Here is an 18,397-nt window from a genome sequence, read left to right as displayed (position 1 = left end):
CTCCACAACTAGACTGAAGAACAAAAGGACAGCAACTTGTCTGTTCCCCTCCCTGAATTCCCCAATAAAATCTTATAAAATAGATTTTAAAAAGAACTTAAGAAGGGACAGGAAAGCGTTACCTGTCTAGGGCTGCTTGGGAGAAACAAAGGGTTTCTGTGCAATCAGGGCTTTCTGAGCAGATTACTGGTACCTGTGTGAAAGGGTTTGAATGTACCATTTACCATTTACCACAGGAAGATACAGAATGTTTCCTCTCCATTGTACTTGCCACAAGCCTGCTGGTCCCTTTCAAAGGTAATAAAACCTAGAGCCATTTGCTTATTCACTCTCACTCTCTCCTCTTCCCCCAACTCCTAGAGAAGAGATAGTCACTTGTCATACGTAAACTCTGAATTTCATAATTGCAGGATTCATCTTCTGTTGTGTAAAGCCCCTCTGCACACAGTGGCTTTCATTGTGTCATCTGGTGGGGAATTTGGGCATGGGGAAGTGATGCAGGATGCTGTCATTAAACAGTCTGTCTCTGAACCAGTGATCTTGCGATTATGGTAGTATATGTGTGTTCCATATAACTGTTTCTGGCTGTACCTTTGATTTGCAAATAGGAAAAGATCTTAGACGTTCACAACTTCTCAGACCCATCACAGGGCAATTAATAGGATGTGCCCTCTGATTCACTTTACTCTCAGAGACCCAGAACATCAGCCAAGAGGTGTTCCTTCTAAGAGTCCCTTCTTCATTACATCCAAGAGGCAGCCACACCCATCAGAGAGCTAAATACCTGTCTCACAGGGGACCTGGGAAAGGGATGGGAGGGGGCATATAAGCACAGCCCTCCAGCCTGCCTCCCTCCAGTGTCCAGAACCACACAGATAGGAGTGGAGAATGCAAATTAACATAAGTCACCAGACCACAGGCTCAAGAATCATGGGGACAGCTAAATAAACTGCCAACCCCAGTCAGGAAACCCCACTGGAGTACCCTAAAGGGGACTTCATCCAGCCTGTTAGGACATCAGATAATTAACCACTTTAAGCAGCTTCTTACACTTGAATAGCTCTGAGTACTCTTCACCAGATACAGAGCCCCTGCTCCACCTCAGGCCCTGTGCTAGGAGCCTGGTGTACAAAGATAAATAAAAAACATCCATGCCCTCAGGGAATTCTCAACCCAGTAAGTGAGACATAAAAATAAAAGGTATTTGTGATTCAATGAGTAGGAGAGATCAACTCTAGGAGAGAAGGGTGGTCCTCTGGAAGATAGTACAGAAGAGCAGACATTCAATCTGGGTCTTGAGAGGTGAATATCAATTCCTCAGGAAAGACATCCCAAGCAAAAATGGGCAGCATGTTAAAAGGCTCAGAAACCTGAAAGTATATGGCCAGGTCTGTGACTTATAACTGATTAGATGGGGCAGGAGATCACGGTGATGGAAGCTGGAGACATTCATTCATTCAAGTGCCTATTTATTATGTGTCAGGCACTATGCTAAACCCTGTGAATATAGCAGGAATAAAGCAGAAGATATTGTTTGTATGGAGTTCAGATTCTAGTTAGCTGGTGGGATGAAGGGAATGCAATAAACATGTAATAGACTGTGGTAAGTGCTGTGAGGAGAAAGGAGACAGAGTGTTGAAGATTGATATGTTATATAGGATTGTTAGGGGAGGGCTCTCAGGGGTTTTTGAACAGATACCCAAGTGATTTGGGAATGAGAAGTTAAGGATATCTGGTGGATAGCGTTTAACACAGAGACAAAGCCAAGTACAAAGATCCTGAGGTCTTTGGAATGTTAAAGGAAGTGATAAGGAGGCCACTGTGGCTGTTGGAGAGTAAGGTAAGGGGTGGTGGTGGTGGTGGGGAGAACAGTAAGAGATAAGATTAGAGAGTGGCAGGGCCAGATCCTGCAGAGCCTTGTGGAGCAATGCTACTCAAAATATGGTCCAAAGCAAGGGCCAGCCTGCAAATTGTGTATTACTGCAATATGAGGAGATAAGTAAAGAGGTCAAGAATAAGTATTTATAAAATTTCACATTGCAGGGGCCGACCGTGTGGTGCGTTGGTTAAAAGCTGGCTTAAGACACCAGCTCTGTGCAGCAGGGCCCCGGTTTGGATCCCACATGAGGGCCTGTGACACTGCCCTCTACAGTTAAGATGGTGAACAACAGCTCAACCTGGAGCTGGGATGCCATGAGTCACCCGCAATGGCGTAGGCTGCAGCCCCTGCTGCAGTGGGCTGCTATAAGCTACCGTGTATGGCCAGCAGCCAGCGTGAGCGGCCAGCAGCTGGTGTGAGCTGCCAAGAGCCGCTATGAGCGGCTGTCCAGAGGCCAGCGACCGATCTGCCTCACCCAGGGAACAGCGCAATGATAATACCAACATGGGCCAGTGAAGCGACGTCCTCCACAACTAGACTGAAGAACAAAAGGACAGCAACTTGTCTGTTCCCCTTCCCCCGATTCCCCAGCGCTGTTTTCCCCTCCTCCAATTCCCCAATAAAATCTTAAAAAAATAAATTCACATTGCAGCAACATTTCTATTGTATTTTACAAAAGTGTCATCTGCAATGGATTGGAGCTCTAAAAAAGATACTTGGTCCCATGCCACAGAGAGTTTGAGAAGCGTTGTAAATATGAAGTATACTAAGGACTTTCGCTCTTGCTCTTAGTAAGCCTAGGAGCCACCTCTTTCCTCTGATCTTAGAGGGAAAGTTTTTGGTCTTTCACTATTGAATATAATGTCATGTTCATTGGATTTTAAAATGAGAGAAATAGCATGGTTGTGTGCAAATGGAAATTATCCAGTAGAGAAGGAAAACTTGATGATTCAGGATAAAGAAGGGAGTCATGTGGAGAACTGTCCTTGAGTAGGTAAAGGGGACTGATACCTCACTCACCAGTGGAGGGGCTGGTCTTAGTGCAAGCATAGAAACAATCAGTATATAGTCCAGGCTGGAAGGCAGAGTATCCGGGCAAAGGTGTTGATAGGTACTTGTTGTAGCAGGAGTCTGGGGGAATGTGTATTGTTGCCTTACAGCCGATTCCAAGACCACCCCCGCTACATTAGCTCCTGACCCTATTAATCATGAGAGAGTGTCTCAGTATGACTGAGGCCCAGTGGAATGATATCGGTAAAGCTCTCTGGGGGGGGAGGGTGTCTCAATATGACTGGGACCTGATGGAATAATATCAGTTATCTCCCCATTACGGGAGGACACAGTAACGTCAGTGTCCTGGGGCTGTGTAGTGATGTATGAAAGCATAGCATTTGTTGGAATACAATGGGGATAGGTTAATGGAAAACAGCCTTAAGGCACACAATAACACACGTTTACTAATTCACAGCAGTTTTTATTTCCTTGAAAATCTTCAATAAAAGCCATGCGTTGACCCGATTCGGGGCTCAGTTTTCTCTGGCTGAGTCCCTTGGTCTCGCTTTTATCTTACTTTTGTCTCTTGTTCTTATTCAATCTGCGTCGCCCCTCTCGAGTCCCATTTGCCCTTGCCACGCAGGACGTGACAGTCTATGAAATTGAAGCTCTAAATACAGATCTTTCTATGGCAGGCATCTTCTCATTGTTCAGGATTCAACTCAAATGTCATCTAATCTGAAGGAGCCCCTCTTACCTCATCATTCTGATCACAACATCCTATATTATTTTCTTCACATAGATATCAATTGGAAATAATCTTTATTTATATCTGTTTTTGTTTGTTTAGTACTGTGTTGAAAGCTCCATGAGTGCAACAATTGTGTTCATCTTGCTCAATTCTGAATCTCCAGTCCCTAAAACAGTGCTTGGCACAAAGCAGGTGCTCCATAAATTTTTACTAAATAACTAAATGAATGAGAGGAATGGACTTAGGGTTTTATTGCTGCCATGAGTTAAGTGGGAAAACACTGATTTACTTCACTAAGGTGAAAGAAAAAGATTTGCCTAACTGAGGTTGGAAACCACAAGGTATGTGTCACAGTTCTAGTTGCAAGGCATGCAGTAGTTTTTGACCTGATAGTGCACATCAGCCTAGGAGCAGGATTCATTCATTCAAAATTGGGGTTGAGTGCACAGGGCAGCCCAGGTGAGACCCAAGGATTGAGCAAGTTGCCCTGATAAAAGCAGGGCTGAAAAATGTGTCCTAGACAAGGAAGGAAGTGAGTCAAGAAATGGGAAATGGACGAAGAGACATAAGGGACCCACTTCCACCTATAATAAGGTCAGATATCCGGTGTGGTATAACAAATTTATACTACAAGGGTAGGATTGGGGAGTCATAGGGCTTCCTTTTCTGAGCCCAAATCAGCCTCCCTATAGCTTCCTCTTTTGTTCCTATTCTGTCTCCGGAACCAAACAGACATCAGTTGTTTTCCTCCAAAATCCTTATACTCTGAGTCAAGAATTTTTGTTCTCTCCCATGGAGTCTTGTTTTCTCCAACACAACAACCCTCCACTGCCACTTCTTCTGGTGCTCAGAGCCCCCTCATTCTCCAGATTACGGGAGGATCTTTATAAGCCACTTAGAATTACCTGCAGTGGAAGAAATTTGAACAATGACTTGGATATTTGAGGATTTAACAAATTTCTTAGTTTTCTTTTTTAGCATGGTATTGTGTATGATAGGTATGATATTGTGCTTATGTTTCAGAAAGAGTGCTTAACAAAGACATCACAAGAAAAGAAAATTACAGCCCAATATTTTTTATGAAATCGATGTAGGATCACTCAACAAAATACTAGAAATTGACTCCAGAATGTATATAGGAAGAATTATACACCATGACCAACTGGGATTTATCCCAGGAATGCAAAGTTGGTTCATATGTATACACTTGCAATGAATATTCGGAAAATGAAATTTGAGAAAACAGTTCACTCAGTAGTATCAAAAAGAATAAAATACTGAGGAGTAAAAACAACAAGTGAAGAGCAAACTTACACTTTAAAACTACTTTAAATATTTACACTTTAAAATATTGTTGAAACAAATTAAAGAAGATCTAAGTAAATGGAGTAACATTCCCTGATCTTAATATTGTTAAGATGTCAATACTCCCCAATTGATGTACAGATTCAATGAAATTTTTATAAGAATCTAAGCTGACTTTTTGTATAAATAGACAAGATGACTTTAAAGTTCATGTGGGTTTCAACAGTTGCTGAACAGACAAAACAATCTTATAAAAGAAGAACAAGAAAGTTGGCACACTCACACTTCCTGATTTCAAATCTCATTGTGAGGCAGATGTTATCAAGACAGTGTTGTCCTGGGCTGGCTGAGTGGCGGGTTGGTTAGGAGTTGGCTTGGGACACCAGCTCTGAGCAGCAGGGCATGGGTTCAGGTCCCACATATGAGGGCCAGTGACACTGCCCTCTACAGCTAAGATGGTGAACAACAGCTCAACCTGGAGCTGGGCTGCCATGAGTCCCCCGCTACAGCATAGGCTGCAGTGGGGCTGGCCAGCAGCTGGCGTGAGCTTTCCTGAGCTGCCAAGAGCTACCGTCAGTGGCCATCCAGTGGCCAGTGACCAATTTGCCTCAGCCATGAAGAGTGCAATGATAATACCAACTTGGGCCAGTGAAGCGACGTCCTCCACAACTAGACTGAAGAACAAAAGGACAACAACTTGTCTGTTCCCCTTCCCCCAATTCCCAGCGCTGTCCCATTCCCCAATTCCCCAATAAAAATCTTTAAAAACAATAAATAAATAAATAAATAAATAATCATTGGTATGTATGGTAATGGAATTATATCTCAATAAAGCTATTATTTTTTAAAGGGGTGATTATCTTTATAAATATATACCCAAATAGCTATGGATAAAATAATAAGATATCTGGGATTTGCTTCAAAAGAATCCATTGAGGGTGGTGAGGAGAACAGACTGGCCCTAAATTGATAATTGCTGAAGCTGGAGGCTTGGAAGTTCATTATATTATTCTCTACACAGGTATGTTGAACATTTTTCATAAGAGTAAAAAAAGAAGATTCCCATGCCATGTTCTGGCTCAGAAAAGAGGGGACTGCCATCTCCTTCGACAAGTTATTATTTAGAGGCCCCGCCCAGAGATCCTCAGATCAGGGAGATGAATTATTCAGGGGAATCTGAGAGGCATGGAAGCCATGGAAGGTAGTGAGGCGGTGAGCACAGAGGCTGGTTTGGGCCAGGGCAGCTCAGCCCCCTCGGCCCTCAGTGACAACCCACAGGCCATGCTGACCGTGGTGGTGGAAGTAGAGCAGGCGACAGGATCAGGTAAGAAGCTGCACACATTCATTCTCAGAGGCAGTACAGCCTGGGAGAGCCTCTTGGGAGAGGGAGAGGGAGAGGGCTAGGCCATCGTAGGTTAGGCAACTGCGGCAAAGGTTAAGGGCAGGACTCAGGAGTCCCGGTTTCTCGGTTCCCCTCACGAGAGTTGATATGAAGTCCACCTTTCTCAGGCCCTGAGGAGACCTGTCACCCCACATTCCTTCTGGAGGAGCCCAACAGCATCCGTCTGCTTCAGCCAGGGACTCTGGCGACACAGGTGGAGATGGGATGAGACGTGGGTGGGGCAGCAGAAGATGGGAATGACATTGCTAACCCCAGCCCTGCCCGCAGGAACAGTGTGTCACCTTTGACCGAGTTCTGGGTTCTGAAGCTGCTCAGGTAGGGGGGTCTGATAGGGCGATGAGAGGAGGATGGGAGCCCCCAGCGCCCTGGAGCCTGGGATGCTGAGTGCTTCCCCAGCCCTTTGCTCAGGCCACACTGGGTCAGGGCACCTCAGACAGGGGGCTGTGCCTGTATCTCCCTGCAGGAGGCAGAGCAGGAGCTGCTAGCACAAGTCCAGTCTCAACTAGGCTCTGTGGGCCGAGGGTACAGTGTGGCCCTGCTGCTTCGGGGTCGGGAAACAGAGGCAACCCGGCTCGTGCCTCAGGTGAGTCCCAGAGGAGCCATGTGGTATAGGTGTCACGTCCTCCAGAGGACCCTTCCCCTCCCTACTGTACTGGACTAGGTGCCCCTCCTTGGGGCCCATATAGCGCCCTGTGGTCTATACAGGATGTTTGGCCAGGGTCAATTTACGCAGCTATGGACAGGTCAGGGAAGGTGGGAGGCTGGAGCCGATGAGATGAGGGTCAGGGAGGGGTGGTGTGCAAAGATCGAATATCCAGGGAGGTCTTATTTTCACAGTTCTTGGTAATACTAATAATGATAAAAGAAACTGGCAAGTTTTGTTTTTTGGACTTCATAAAAAATGCCCCTGAATCAAAATAGCTGCTCAGAACCTTGCCATGGGTCCCTGCCCTAGTAAACAGCAGGCCCCACTGCAAATGTCTGTGCACTGGTCTAGCTTGCTGTGAACTGTGAGGACTGGGCCTCCTTCTGTCCTGGATAGCGTTTCCCTAACACCAAGCACAGGATGCAGTGCAGGCTTCGCCTCAGGAAATGTGGAAGGACATTTCTTTCTCAATTTATTTCTCAATCCCCACTGAACCCCTTTTTCCACTTTAGCTGCTGCAGATGCTGTTTGAGGAAGCTCTGCCCCTCGGGGGCTCTGATCCTGTGCTTAGTACTCTTAGCCTGGTGCAGGTGAGGCCTGGTGGGAGGGGAGATCTGGGAGCCAAGTCCGTGGTGATGCTGCAGAAAAAGCCTGAAGCTTGTTGGCAGCCAGAAAGCTTGGGTCTAGCTCCACTCTGCTGCCCACCAGTGTGGGCTTGCCTCTCTGGGGTCTCCTTTTTCCTGCCTGAAAAGGCTGAATTTTGGTGCCTCGCTTGGCCTACAGACTCCAGCGGGAAGAGCATGTGAGCTGGGGAAAGACTCTGTTTGTAACAGGTGTTGTGCTTGTGTGATCCCAGCTCAGCCCCAGCGGGAGGACTTGGGACCTGCTCTCTCCAGGGGCAAAGAACCTGTCGGTGCTGGATGTGGCCCCTCTGGGCTTGTGAGTGTCTGGGGCCCAATGGGGGTCCAAGGATGCTTGACTTAAGGCAGGGCTGACACCCCCCAAACCAGGCCCTTGGAGGTTTCTCCCCACTGCCACCCCAGGGATGGGAAGCTCTGAGCTTGGGGTCATGCTTATAGGGCCTGGGAGTGCTCACAGGCTTCCCTGTTTCCCTCATCCCTTCATTCCACATCCCCACCCCTGTCACTCCTCTCACCCATCCACTTCTACCTCTTCAGCTCAGTCATTATCATCCTGAGTGATCTGAGCATCTCGCTGAACAGAAGTTCAGTTTCTCCATCTGTAAATTGGGAGCCATCCCAACTACCCTGTTTCCTTCACTGGGCAGATGACAGCACCAAAACTAAGGTCATGAAGATGAGAGGCCTTTAGGGGATATACTGATCTTGGAGCCTTGGGGATGATTCTTACAGGTTCTCGGGACCCCCCTGGGCTCCCCAGGCAGAGGTTCTGGGGGGCTGGACAGAACTCTGGTGCTTAAGAGCTGAGCTCAGCCTCCCCTTCTTCCAGGGTGGTGGAAGGTGCCAGCGAACTAGAGGTGTCTGACTCAAGAGCTGCCTCAGAGCTGTACTTGCAGGCCACAGAGGGGGAAGGCAGGTGAGGACAAGAGGGCACCCATCACCCTCTCACCCCTTAGGCGTTTGGCCTGATCCTACCCTCTCCCCCACAGGGCCTGCTCTCTGCTTACTGTCACCATGTCCCGCCCAGGGCCTGACCCTCCTGAGGGGTCTGGGACCCAGAGTATGTGGCGAGGGGCCTTGCGGATCCTGCAGCTCCCAGGAGCCCTGTAAGTGACAGAAACTTCTGACTGCTTTGGAGGCGGGGTGGGGTGGGGGTGACTGAAATACGGAAGCTGAGCCCTAGGGCGGAGTCTCCGCCTTTCCTTACCTCTGACAGACTGAAGGACTCCCTTTAGCAATTCTTGTAAGGCAGGTGTACTAGCAGTGAACTCCCTCAGCTTTTGCTTATTTAGGAATATCTTAACATCGCCTACATTTTCGAAAGATAGTTTTGCCAGATAGAGATAGAATTCTTGGTTGACAGATTTTTTTTCTTTCAGCACTTGAAATGCGTCATCTCACCACTGCCTTCTGGCCTTCATAGTTTTTGATGAGAAATTTGTTTTTAATATTATTGAGGATCCCTTGTCCATAACAAGTTGCTTCTCTCTTGCTGTTTTCAAGATGCTCTCTGACTTTAACTTTTGACAGTTTGATTATAAAATGTCTCAGTGTGGCTCTCCTGGAGTTTATCGTCCTTGGAAATTTTTGAGCGTCTTGAATGTATAGATTCACCACATCTTTCATAAAATTTGGGATATTTTGGGGCATTATTTCTTCAAATGTTTTCTGCTCCTTTCTCTCTTTTCTCCTCGCATTGTGCATATGTTTGTACACTTGGTGGCATCCCATAGGTCTCTTAGGCTCATTTTCCTACATTCTTTTTTCTTTCTGCTCCTCAGACTGGATAATTAATTTTATTTGACCTGTCTTCAAGTTGCTTGAGATTCTTTCTTGTGCCTGCTCAAATCTGCCCTCTATTGGATTTAAAATTGCAGTTCCTGTAATTTTCACCCCAGAATTTCTAATACTTAGTTCCTTTTTATAACTTCTCTCCTTCTATTGATATAGTCTATGCATTGAGACATCATTTTCTTGATTTTCTTTAGTTTCCTGAACATAGTTAAGATGGTTGAATTACAGTCTTTGTCTAGTGAATCCAATGTCTGTGCTTCCTTAGGGACAGCTTTTATTAATTTCTTTTTTTTTTCCCTATGAGGAAGCCATACATTCTTGTTAATTTGCACGCCTCATACTTTTTGTTGTTGTTGGAAACTGGCCAATTTGAGTGTTTTTATTAACACTGTATTCTTTATTGTGTTGGTCTGCTAAGTCTCCAAACTTTTCCTTAGTGCTCAGACATTTAGGATACAGTGATGTGGTGACTCTAGAAACAAGATTCTCCCTCCTTTCCTGGGTTTGCATTGTTGCTTGTTGTGGGCTGGAGCCATCTGTTTGCTGAGTTACTTTTCCAAACAATTTTTGCAAAGGTTGTACTGTTTGTGGTCACTGAAGTCTCCATTCTATTATCTCAGTGGTCCGTTAGCCAGTGGCCTGACATAGAATTCCTTAAACTCCTGGGACCAAAACACTTAATTTAAAAAATAAAAAAAAAGGAAGAAAGAAAGGAAGAGAGAAAGAAAAGGGAAGAAGGAGGAAGACGAGGAAGAGGGGGAGGAGAGGAGGAAGGAGGAGAAGGAAAAGAAAAAGAAATTCTCCAGGTTTCTACAGATTAGCTCTGTGTTGGGTAACTCCTTCTATGCTTAGTCAGGCCACTGTAGCCCTGCCTTAGCCCACTTCGTGCTTTTACTTAGCCTAAAAATCAGTCTGAGGTGAAAGCTTATGTTCTTCTCAGGTCTTTTCTGAGCATGCATCCTGCCCTGGGCATGAGCATGGCTTTCTAAGTTCCCAGCACACATGGGAACTTTTCAAACTCCTTATTCCCCCCAAATCTCACTCCTCAACTTTTCCTTGGAGTCTTTCCATGTATCTGTTTGCCCCAAATATTATTTTTGCTTGTTCTTTCATCTTCAATGTTTGTTTTTTTTGGGGGGGTGGTTACGTTTTGAAACCAACGTTTTCAATGTTTTATGTCAGGGCAGCTGCTCTGTCCTGAAAGAGTTCCAAGATAAGTAAACCAAAAGGAAGCTCCTTTTGTTGGTCCTTTGGGGAAAAACCCAACCAGTCACAACAGATAAACACAATTCCTTGGGAATGAGTTCTGCTCTGTTCCCTCCAGAATCAGGTACTGCCCCCACCCCCAAGCCCCCAAAAATGTTTTAACTTACCCGAGCCCCAACCTCCTCCTCAGCACCTCTGTGGGCTTGGGGAGGTTGGATCTTGGGTAAGTTAAAACATCACAAAGCTCTCTTACCATATTTAAGAAAGTACCTTTCTCCTGGTTAAGCCTTCACTTGGTTGCCATAAACCTTTGACTATCTCCCAGGGTTCTGGTAAAGCTGATTCTGGCCATTTTTGCCCAATGTTTCTGGGGAGGACAGACCCCCCACAGTTCCCTACTCTGATATTTTTGTTGATGTTATTTTGCTTTGTCATTTTAAAATTGGGTTGTCTTTTCCTTGTTGAGGTGTAAGAGCTCTTTATATATTCTGGATAAAAGTCCATAGGCAAATAGATAATTGACATTTTTTATTTGTAATTAAAAAATAATAATAAAATAAAGAAGTACGCAAGGTTGCAAATCTGTCTGGTGGTGCACAAAAGTTACTGAAAATGGTCAACCTTTCTGTTAGAGTGACTTGGGCCAGTTTCTTTCCCCACCTGTCAGTGGCCATCTTTTTTCCTCCCTCCCTCTGGCAGAGACTGCCCCCTGCTGCAGGTGCTGGCCGGTGAGGTTGCTGGTGAGGAGGTGGAGGGCTCTCTATCCTGGATTGTCTCATGGCTCCTGGAAGGAAACAACTACACTGGTCTTCTTCTTCGCCTGGGACCTCAAGGTGGTCCACGGAGGGTGTGGGGTTCTTTGGGAGCCTCTGGGATCTGGCCTTAGGCCTGCCCCACCCTCTCACCCAGCCAGCCAGAGCCCATACCCAGTCCAGCGAGAGACTGACCATGTGGGAGGGCCAGGATTCAGCCAACTCCCAGGGTGGCTAGCCTGCAGAGGTCTGGAGTAACCCCTCACCCTTCAGAGGCCTTCAACAGTTTACCAAGCATTTGACAAATACCTTTGATTCTTACCACACCCCATGAGGCAGATGTAATTTGCAGATGAGGAAAGGGAGGATCAGGGATGGAAAGGTACTTGCCTATATTCACACAACCATTAAAAATCAGGCCTCTGCAAAATGATATGATGTCAAGGATTTGGAGGAGGTCAAGTGAAGGGTACAGATCAAACAAGAATGGCCATGAATTGATAAGTGTTGAAGCTGGGCTATAAGTAGATGGATTTCCTATACTTTGCATATGATTGAAAATTTCCATAATAAAAAAGTTAAAAAATACTCTGGCCCTCTGTCTCCAAAATCAACAAACACACATTCACTTGGCCAACATATTCCCAGACCTCCCCCTGTGCCAGGACCTGTGCAACATGGAAGATAAGTTGGGGCAGCTCAGATTCTCAAGGATAAAGCAGTGAGGGGCAGGCACATGTTTATAGGTCAGGTTGGTATCATGATTAAGAGCATAGACTTCAGTGTCAGACAGACCTGGGCTTGAGTTCAGCTCTGCCACTCACCAAAAGTTTACTTGACCTCTCTGAGCTTCAATGGCCCCATCTGGAAACTGTGTGTGGTGGTGGGGGGAGGTGGGGGGGGGGAGCAAGACAACAATTTTAGAGTTATTGACTCATTGGAGTGTGTGGCTAAAAAAGGCAATCCATGAAAAGCCTTAGCATAGTGCCGTCAAGCGCATGTAGAGAAGTCTGGTAGGTGTTAGCTGTTTTTATGAATAGCGCTATTAATAAAAAGTATTATGGGCAGTGGCAGTATGCTTTGGCGTCCATAGGAAGGAGTCATTCACTCAGTCTCCTTTTACTAGGCAGCTCCCTGAGCTTGCTCCAGGCTGCCCTCTTGGGGGCCGCGGGAAGGAGGATGCAGGTAAAACAGGTGAGGCCCACCCTGTGGGATGCAGCGGAAGAGGCCCGAGCTCGCAGGGCTGGCCTGAAGAGCCTGCGTTTAGGCCTCCTGGGTGGCACCCTGACAGATGATGGGCTCAACCAGCTGGGCAGGGCACTGCGGGAGTTGCAGGTGAGCAAAGTGAGGTCTGGAGGTGCTTGGGCCAGCCGTGGCCAGAACCCACTTTCAACGCCCTCTCCATAGGTGGTAAAAGCCTGGAGCCAGCGCCCAGAAAGCCGGATGCTCAAAGGGGTCAAAGCTGAGGCTGTGGGGCTCCCAGAACCACAGGTATGTCTTCTCATCCAACCTCTTGGGAGCCCCACTGGTGTCTGCCTTCCTTCCCTGTTTACAGAGCACTCTGAGGGGGCCCTTCCTTCATTCCTTAATTTATTGATTTCCAAACATTTATTGATCACTAACTATGTGCTGGGCAGAGTGCCATGTAGGCCCTAGGAAATCCCTGTCCTCAAGGAATTTACAGTCTGCTGGAGAGAAACAATTCCATCATATCAGTGCTCTGAAAGGCTTATCAACATAGGGTCCTATGGGGCATCTAAGTTAGTCTTGGCAAAAGAGGGAAGAAAGACTCAGGGAGGAAGTTGATTCTTGGAGGAGATGGCCAGCAACGAGTGAAGAACATTCCAGGCAGAGAACATAACAAGAAAGTCTCAGAGGTAAGCGAGGGCTTGATCTCTTTGGGGAACTGCAAGCAGCTCAATTTGTTGGAGAGTAGAGTTTGAGGCAGAGAGTCAGGAGAGAAGGATTGGAGAGGGAAATAGGGGCCAGATCATACGGGGCTTTGTGAATTATTGAGATGTTTGGACTTTATCTTGAAAGTAAGAGAAGCCACAGAAATGTTTTAAGCAAGGAGAACAATATTGCTCCCGCTTTTCAGGTGAGCAAACTGAGGTTCAGAGAAGGGAAGTGAGTATCCCGGGGTCACTGGGATAATCAAAGGTATTAGAGGTGCAAAGGCCGAAGTCCTTAGACTCAACATGGTGCTCTTTCATCCCCTTAGGATGCATGACCACTCTTGTGCAAAAGGGGGTACTATCTTCCATGATTTGCCACAGGGTGGCTGGAACGCTACCCCATCCAGCTTCTCCTGGCTTTTCCCTTTTCATAATTATTTACAACTTATTTTTACAGCCCTGGGCATTGGGAATTAGGCATGCCTGTCACTGCTCAATGCTTTGGGTGCCTTATCCCATTCCATACTAACTTGTATCAGGTTTTTTACGGATGAGGAAATGGAGATCCAAAAGACTAGTCACTCACCTGAGGTCATACAGCTAAGAAAAGGAGGGGCTGGGACCCTGATCTGTCTGATTGCAAAGCCCTGAGCTTAACCATGCTGTCCTGGGAGGAAGGGTGTGGAATTCCCACTCCTAATCTCTTCTCAGCAGGTGACAAATTCAGCAGCAAGTCACCGCCCAGGCCTCCAGGGGGAGCCCCAAGGTGCGTCTGGGGTTTGGGGGTGGAGCTGGGAGTCTTCTCCACCTTTGATGTGCTTAACTGCATTTTCCTCCAGTGGCAGGAAGAACAGCATTTCTAGAACCTGGGCCCTACCAAAAGCATTCTCTCAGGGACTCTGAGGAACAGGTACCCTCATGTACCCCAACAACTGGAAGCTGTTGGGGGAGAGGAGTTGTAGCGTTGCAGAGCCCAGTTAGTATGTACTCCAGCTTACCCTGCCCCAACATCAGGGAGAAACACGGAGCTTCTGGCAAATAAAGGACCTGAAGGGCTACTGGATCCCTAAGGGAGGGCATGGAAAGGGACTGTTTTCCTAATGGGTTGGGTTAGGGGTACGTGATCTGTAGAGCCTCCATGGCATCCTTTGGCAGAGCCAGCACTTCTCCTCTCCCGCCATGGCATCTGAGTCCCTGTCTAGACTACAGGCTCTTCCAGGCCAGTTAGGTCCTGGTAATGGGATTGTGGAAATGTTGGGTCCTGTGTCCCAATGCCGTGTGCATACATGGGCTTCTGGCTGAATCTAGACTGATGTCACCTAGGCCCATCCGGCCCCAGATGTGGCCCTGCAGTTCTTCCTGGCCCAGGCCCGAAGGCAGAGGCTGCGAGAACAGCAGCAAATTTGGATCCAAGAGGAACTGAAGCATTTGGAACAGGAGGAGGAGGAGGCGAGAGATGACCAGGTCAAAGGCCTGGTGGCTGGAGAAGAGGTAAGGAGGGTTCTGTAGGGGACCTGAGCTCCTCACCAGGCCAGGCACTGTGCTGGGGGCGGGGGTTCAGTGTTAATTACAACTGACTGGGCCATACCCTCTTTCCTGGCCCTCACAGCTTTATGGGGGATAGATGAGGCAATTCTCAGTGCTAAGTGCTGTGATGGGGGGAGCTAGGGGCTTGTGGCAACAAAGAGGTATACCTGACCCAGGCTGGGGTGGATCAGAGAAGATGGCATCCAAGCTGAGACTTAAAGGACGAACAAATCAGCACGATTCAGTAGACTCTGAGTCCCACAAAGGCAGTTTGTGCTCATCACGGAGAGGCACTCAGCAACTATAACTTTTTTGAGCAAATTAAGAAACAAAACTTAAGTGCATGGGTTTTGGGGGTGGGTTGGGTGAAGAAACACATACTGAGAGAAGACAGTAGTGTCTGAGCAAAAGTCCAGAGAGGAGCAATGGCAAAATGGACTCTGGGTATTGCAACCTGTCCATTTGGCTGGAGCCTGGCAGGTGCACGGTCAGAGGCAAGGCGGAAGAGCTGTGTGCCATGGCTCTGGATTTGGACTTTACCCTGAGGATGATGCTGAGCCATTGAAAAGCATGTTGTCTCAGCTCTGTCCCTCACTAGCCATATGAATTTGGGCATGTTAAGTCACTTCTCTGACCCAGTTTCAAACTCTGTAAAATGGCAACTTACGTCATAGGGTTGTCATTGAATAAAATGAGATCATACACATGAATATGTAGAACAGAGTGGGCACACAGATGACACTCAGAGTGTAAGTGTCCTCACTTGGTATCCATGGGGGATTGGTTCTAGGATGTCTGCAGATACCAAAATCCACAGACACTCAAGTCCCTTATATAGCATGGTGTAGTATTTGCATATAACCTACGCACATTCTCCATATACTTTTTTTTTTTTAGCTGAGCCATCCTGCCATCTGTTGGCAGCTCAGTGGCAGCTCAGCTCGGGCCGGGAATCGAACTGCTGTTGCTCAGAGCTCGCACTCTTGAGTGAGCTCTTAACCAACTGAGTGACTCACCCAGCCCCATCCTCCATATACTTTAAATCATCTCTAGATTACTTATAATACCTAAGACATGTAAATATATACATATACATGTTTACATATACATGTAAATGCTATGTATATAGTTGTTACACTATATTGCTTAGGGAATAATAAGAAAACTAGTTTGTACATGTTCAGTTCAGATGCCCATTGGCCGAACTACATAGTACACATCAGAAACAATATATATATATATATATATATATATTTTTTTTTTTTTTTAAATATTTTCAATTCCTGGTTGATTGAATCCGCAAATGCGAGACCCGTGGATACAAAGGGCTGACTGTGTTATCACTTCAGGCCTCTAAGGAGAGACAGAGATGGCACCGGGAGCAGACAGTGCTGAGATTCCAGCTGGAGGCTCTTCAGGCACAGCGGGACATTGCAGAGCAGGACCTGATAGCCCTCTATGACCTACATGTGCAGGCCACACGAGCTCGGACAAGCCATGTGCTACAGGTCAGTGGGGACAGAAGGCAGGCCTTGAGATGGTCACAAGGCTGGCTGACTGACAGACATCTCTGAATCTGGACACAGGTGTTCCGAGCCTGGCGAGGGCTGTGGGAGGAACAGACCATGACCACAGAGCATCACCACCGCAGCCTGCTGGCTGGCGTCCTACGAGACAGCATCAGCCTGGCTGCACAGAACCAGGAGCTCCAAGCCCAGAACCAACAGCTTCAGCAGGTGCAGATGAGGCTGGGGACAGCTATGCTGGATCCCTGCCCTGGGGAGAAATCTGGTGATCAGGAATCCTTCAGGGGCAGTTTCCTCTCTCCACATTCTTAAGGGTCTTAGAAAGGAGAAGTTGGGACACAATAACCAAGCTAATCTTCATTACAGATAATTAATACCGTCATTAACCAGGTCTCATTGTGCCAGTCCCTGCTAAGCGCCTAACATCCATTATTTCATATAGCCTTTTCTAGTACCCAATTTAGTTGTAGGTACCAATGACCCCTATTTCAGAGATAAGGCAACTAAAGCTAGGAGAAGTTATCTGCACAAGGACAGTCAGCTAATAAGTGACAGTGCCAGAATTCAAGTCTGGTGGGCTAGAGCTCTACAAAGCAGGAGGTAGTGATTCACAAGCTGCAGTATGCATCAGAATCACCTAGGGAGCTTCTTTTAAAAAAAGAAAAAAGGGAAGGGCCAGCTGAGTGGCTCGTTGGTTAAGAGCTTGCCCAAGAGTGCGAGCTCTGAGCAACAGGGTCGCCAGTTCGATTCCTACATGGGCCAGTGATGCTGCGCGCCGAGCTGAGCTGCCACTGAGCTGCACCTGCTCCTAACAACAAGGCTGCAGGTTCAAATGGTGGGCTATGCCCACCTATGACTAAAAACTGAACTTGGCACCTTGAGCTGAGCTGCCTCCTGGGTGGCTCAGGGGATAGAGTGCGCAGTCAACAACAAGGCTGCCGGTTCAACTCCCGCATAGGATGGTGGCTACGCCCACCCGCAACTAAGGTTGAACACAGCACCTTGAGCTGAATGATGCGACTGAACTTGGAGCTGAGCTTGCTGCGCCCTCCACAACTAAGATTGAAGGACAACAACTTGGCTGTTCCCCTCCCCCAATTCCCTAATAAAATCTTAAAAATAAAAAAAGAAAAAGAAAAAAAGAAAAAGGGAAAAAAAGATTCCCAAACCTCACTTGCTAAAATTCTGCTTCAATAGGTCTAGGACTTTCTTTTTTTTTAAACAAGCTTCCCAGGTATTCTACCACTGGAGCAGGGCCTGACATTGCTCTGGCCATGAGAGCAAATGGCAGGCAGAAATATCAGTGAAGAATCCAGAGGAAGAGAATCAAACCACTTTGAATCCTTAAGAGTTCTTTAGCCTAGAGTCTAGTTTCTCCTGCTAGGCCTAACACCTTCTATTCTTAAGACTCCCTTCAAATTCCCCAGCACCCAAATTTTGTGCCTCAGGAAAATTTCAAAAGCTGTGACAGAGAACAGTCTTGGCTCCATGGAGCCATCAAAGGAAATGCTGCTGCTGACAACAATGGGGCGAAAACAGCCTTTCCTTCTAGTTTATAAGTTACCCCAGGATTAAGATACTCAGGGCACTGGGGGAAACAAAATTGTCTGAGAGGAGCTATGCGACACAGAAGACACAGGACAATCATAGCTGATTGTAGGAACCAACTACACCCCAGAATGCTTTATTAAGACCTTATTGCTTGTGCAGTTAGAGACAGTGATTGAGCTATGCAAGTTTCCCTGTGCCTGGTCCCAGGTCGCTCTGTGTAGAGCTTCGGTGGCTGTTGGGAGCTGGGACACTGCTGGGTAGGGCAGGACCCGGAGTGGGAAGGACGGTACCTCCTAGGAGCTGTAGAGGGGACAGTGGACTTCAAGAGGGCCTTTGGGTAAGCAGAGAGGTCAGGAGTGTAGGCTTAAGCCAGGGCCCAGGGGCAACATTCCCTGAGATGAGTTAAGCCCCAGCCCCTCTGGGGTTTCCAGAACAAAGGCTGGGTGTGGACAGCAGCACTGTGGAGGGAGCAATGGGCACTGTCTCTGGGAGCTGCTGGAGCTAGGGAAGCTTGGCAGAGTGGGTGGGT

At 47.1% G+C, this 18,397-nt stretch overlaps 1 protein-coding gene across 1 annotated transcript; it reads left to right on the top strand.

Moving 5' to 3' along the window:
• The first annotated feature begins 7,233 nt into the window (after window positions 1–7,233).
• On the top strand, window positions 7,234–17,009 carry LOC109392649 (uncharacterized). The gene is made up of 12 exons (XM_019661254.1): window positions 7,234–7,566; window positions 7,833–7,915; window positions 8,447–8,533; window positions 8,607–8,723; window positions 11,317–11,496; window positions 12,500–12,704; window positions 12,777–12,860; window positions 13,979–14,030; window positions 14,104–14,174; window positions 14,588–14,755; window positions 16,141–16,299; window positions 16,378–17,009. Exons 1-12 carry the CDS (start codon window positions 7,498–7,500, stop codon window positions 16,627–16,629), a joined length of 1,527 nt encoding a protein of 508 aa, XP_019516799.1. The 5' UTR covers window positions 7,234–7,497; the 3' UTR covers window positions 16,630–17,009.
• The last annotated feature ends 1,388 nt before the right edge of the window (window positions 17,010–18,397 follow it).

Source organism: Hipposideros armiger, unplaced genomic scaffold (genome assembly GCF_001890085.2).
Source record: "Hipposideros armiger isolate ML-2016 unplaced genomic scaffold, ASM189008v1 scaffold_11, whole genome shotgun sequence".
NCBI classification, from domain to species: domain Eukaryota; kingdom Metazoa; phylum Chordata; class Mammalia; order Chiroptera; family Hipposideridae; genus Hipposideros; species Hipposideros armiger.
This window is presented reverse-complemented; position numbering and strand designations above follow the sequence as displayed.

Coding starts and splice junctions, on each gene's coding strand:
- LOC109392649 (XM_019661254.1), top strand. CDS start 7,498: ATGCTGTTTGAGGAAGCTCTGCCCCTCGGGGGCTCTGATCCTGTGCTT. Junction 12,705..12,776: donor GGGCACTGCGGGAGTTGCAG/GTGAGCAAAGTG, acceptor CCCTCTCCATAG/GTGGTAAAAGCCTGGAGCCA. Junction 14,756..16,140: donor GCCTGGTGGCTGGAGAAGAG/GTAAGGAGGGTT, acceptor TTATCACTTCAG/GCCTCTAAGGAGAGACAGAG.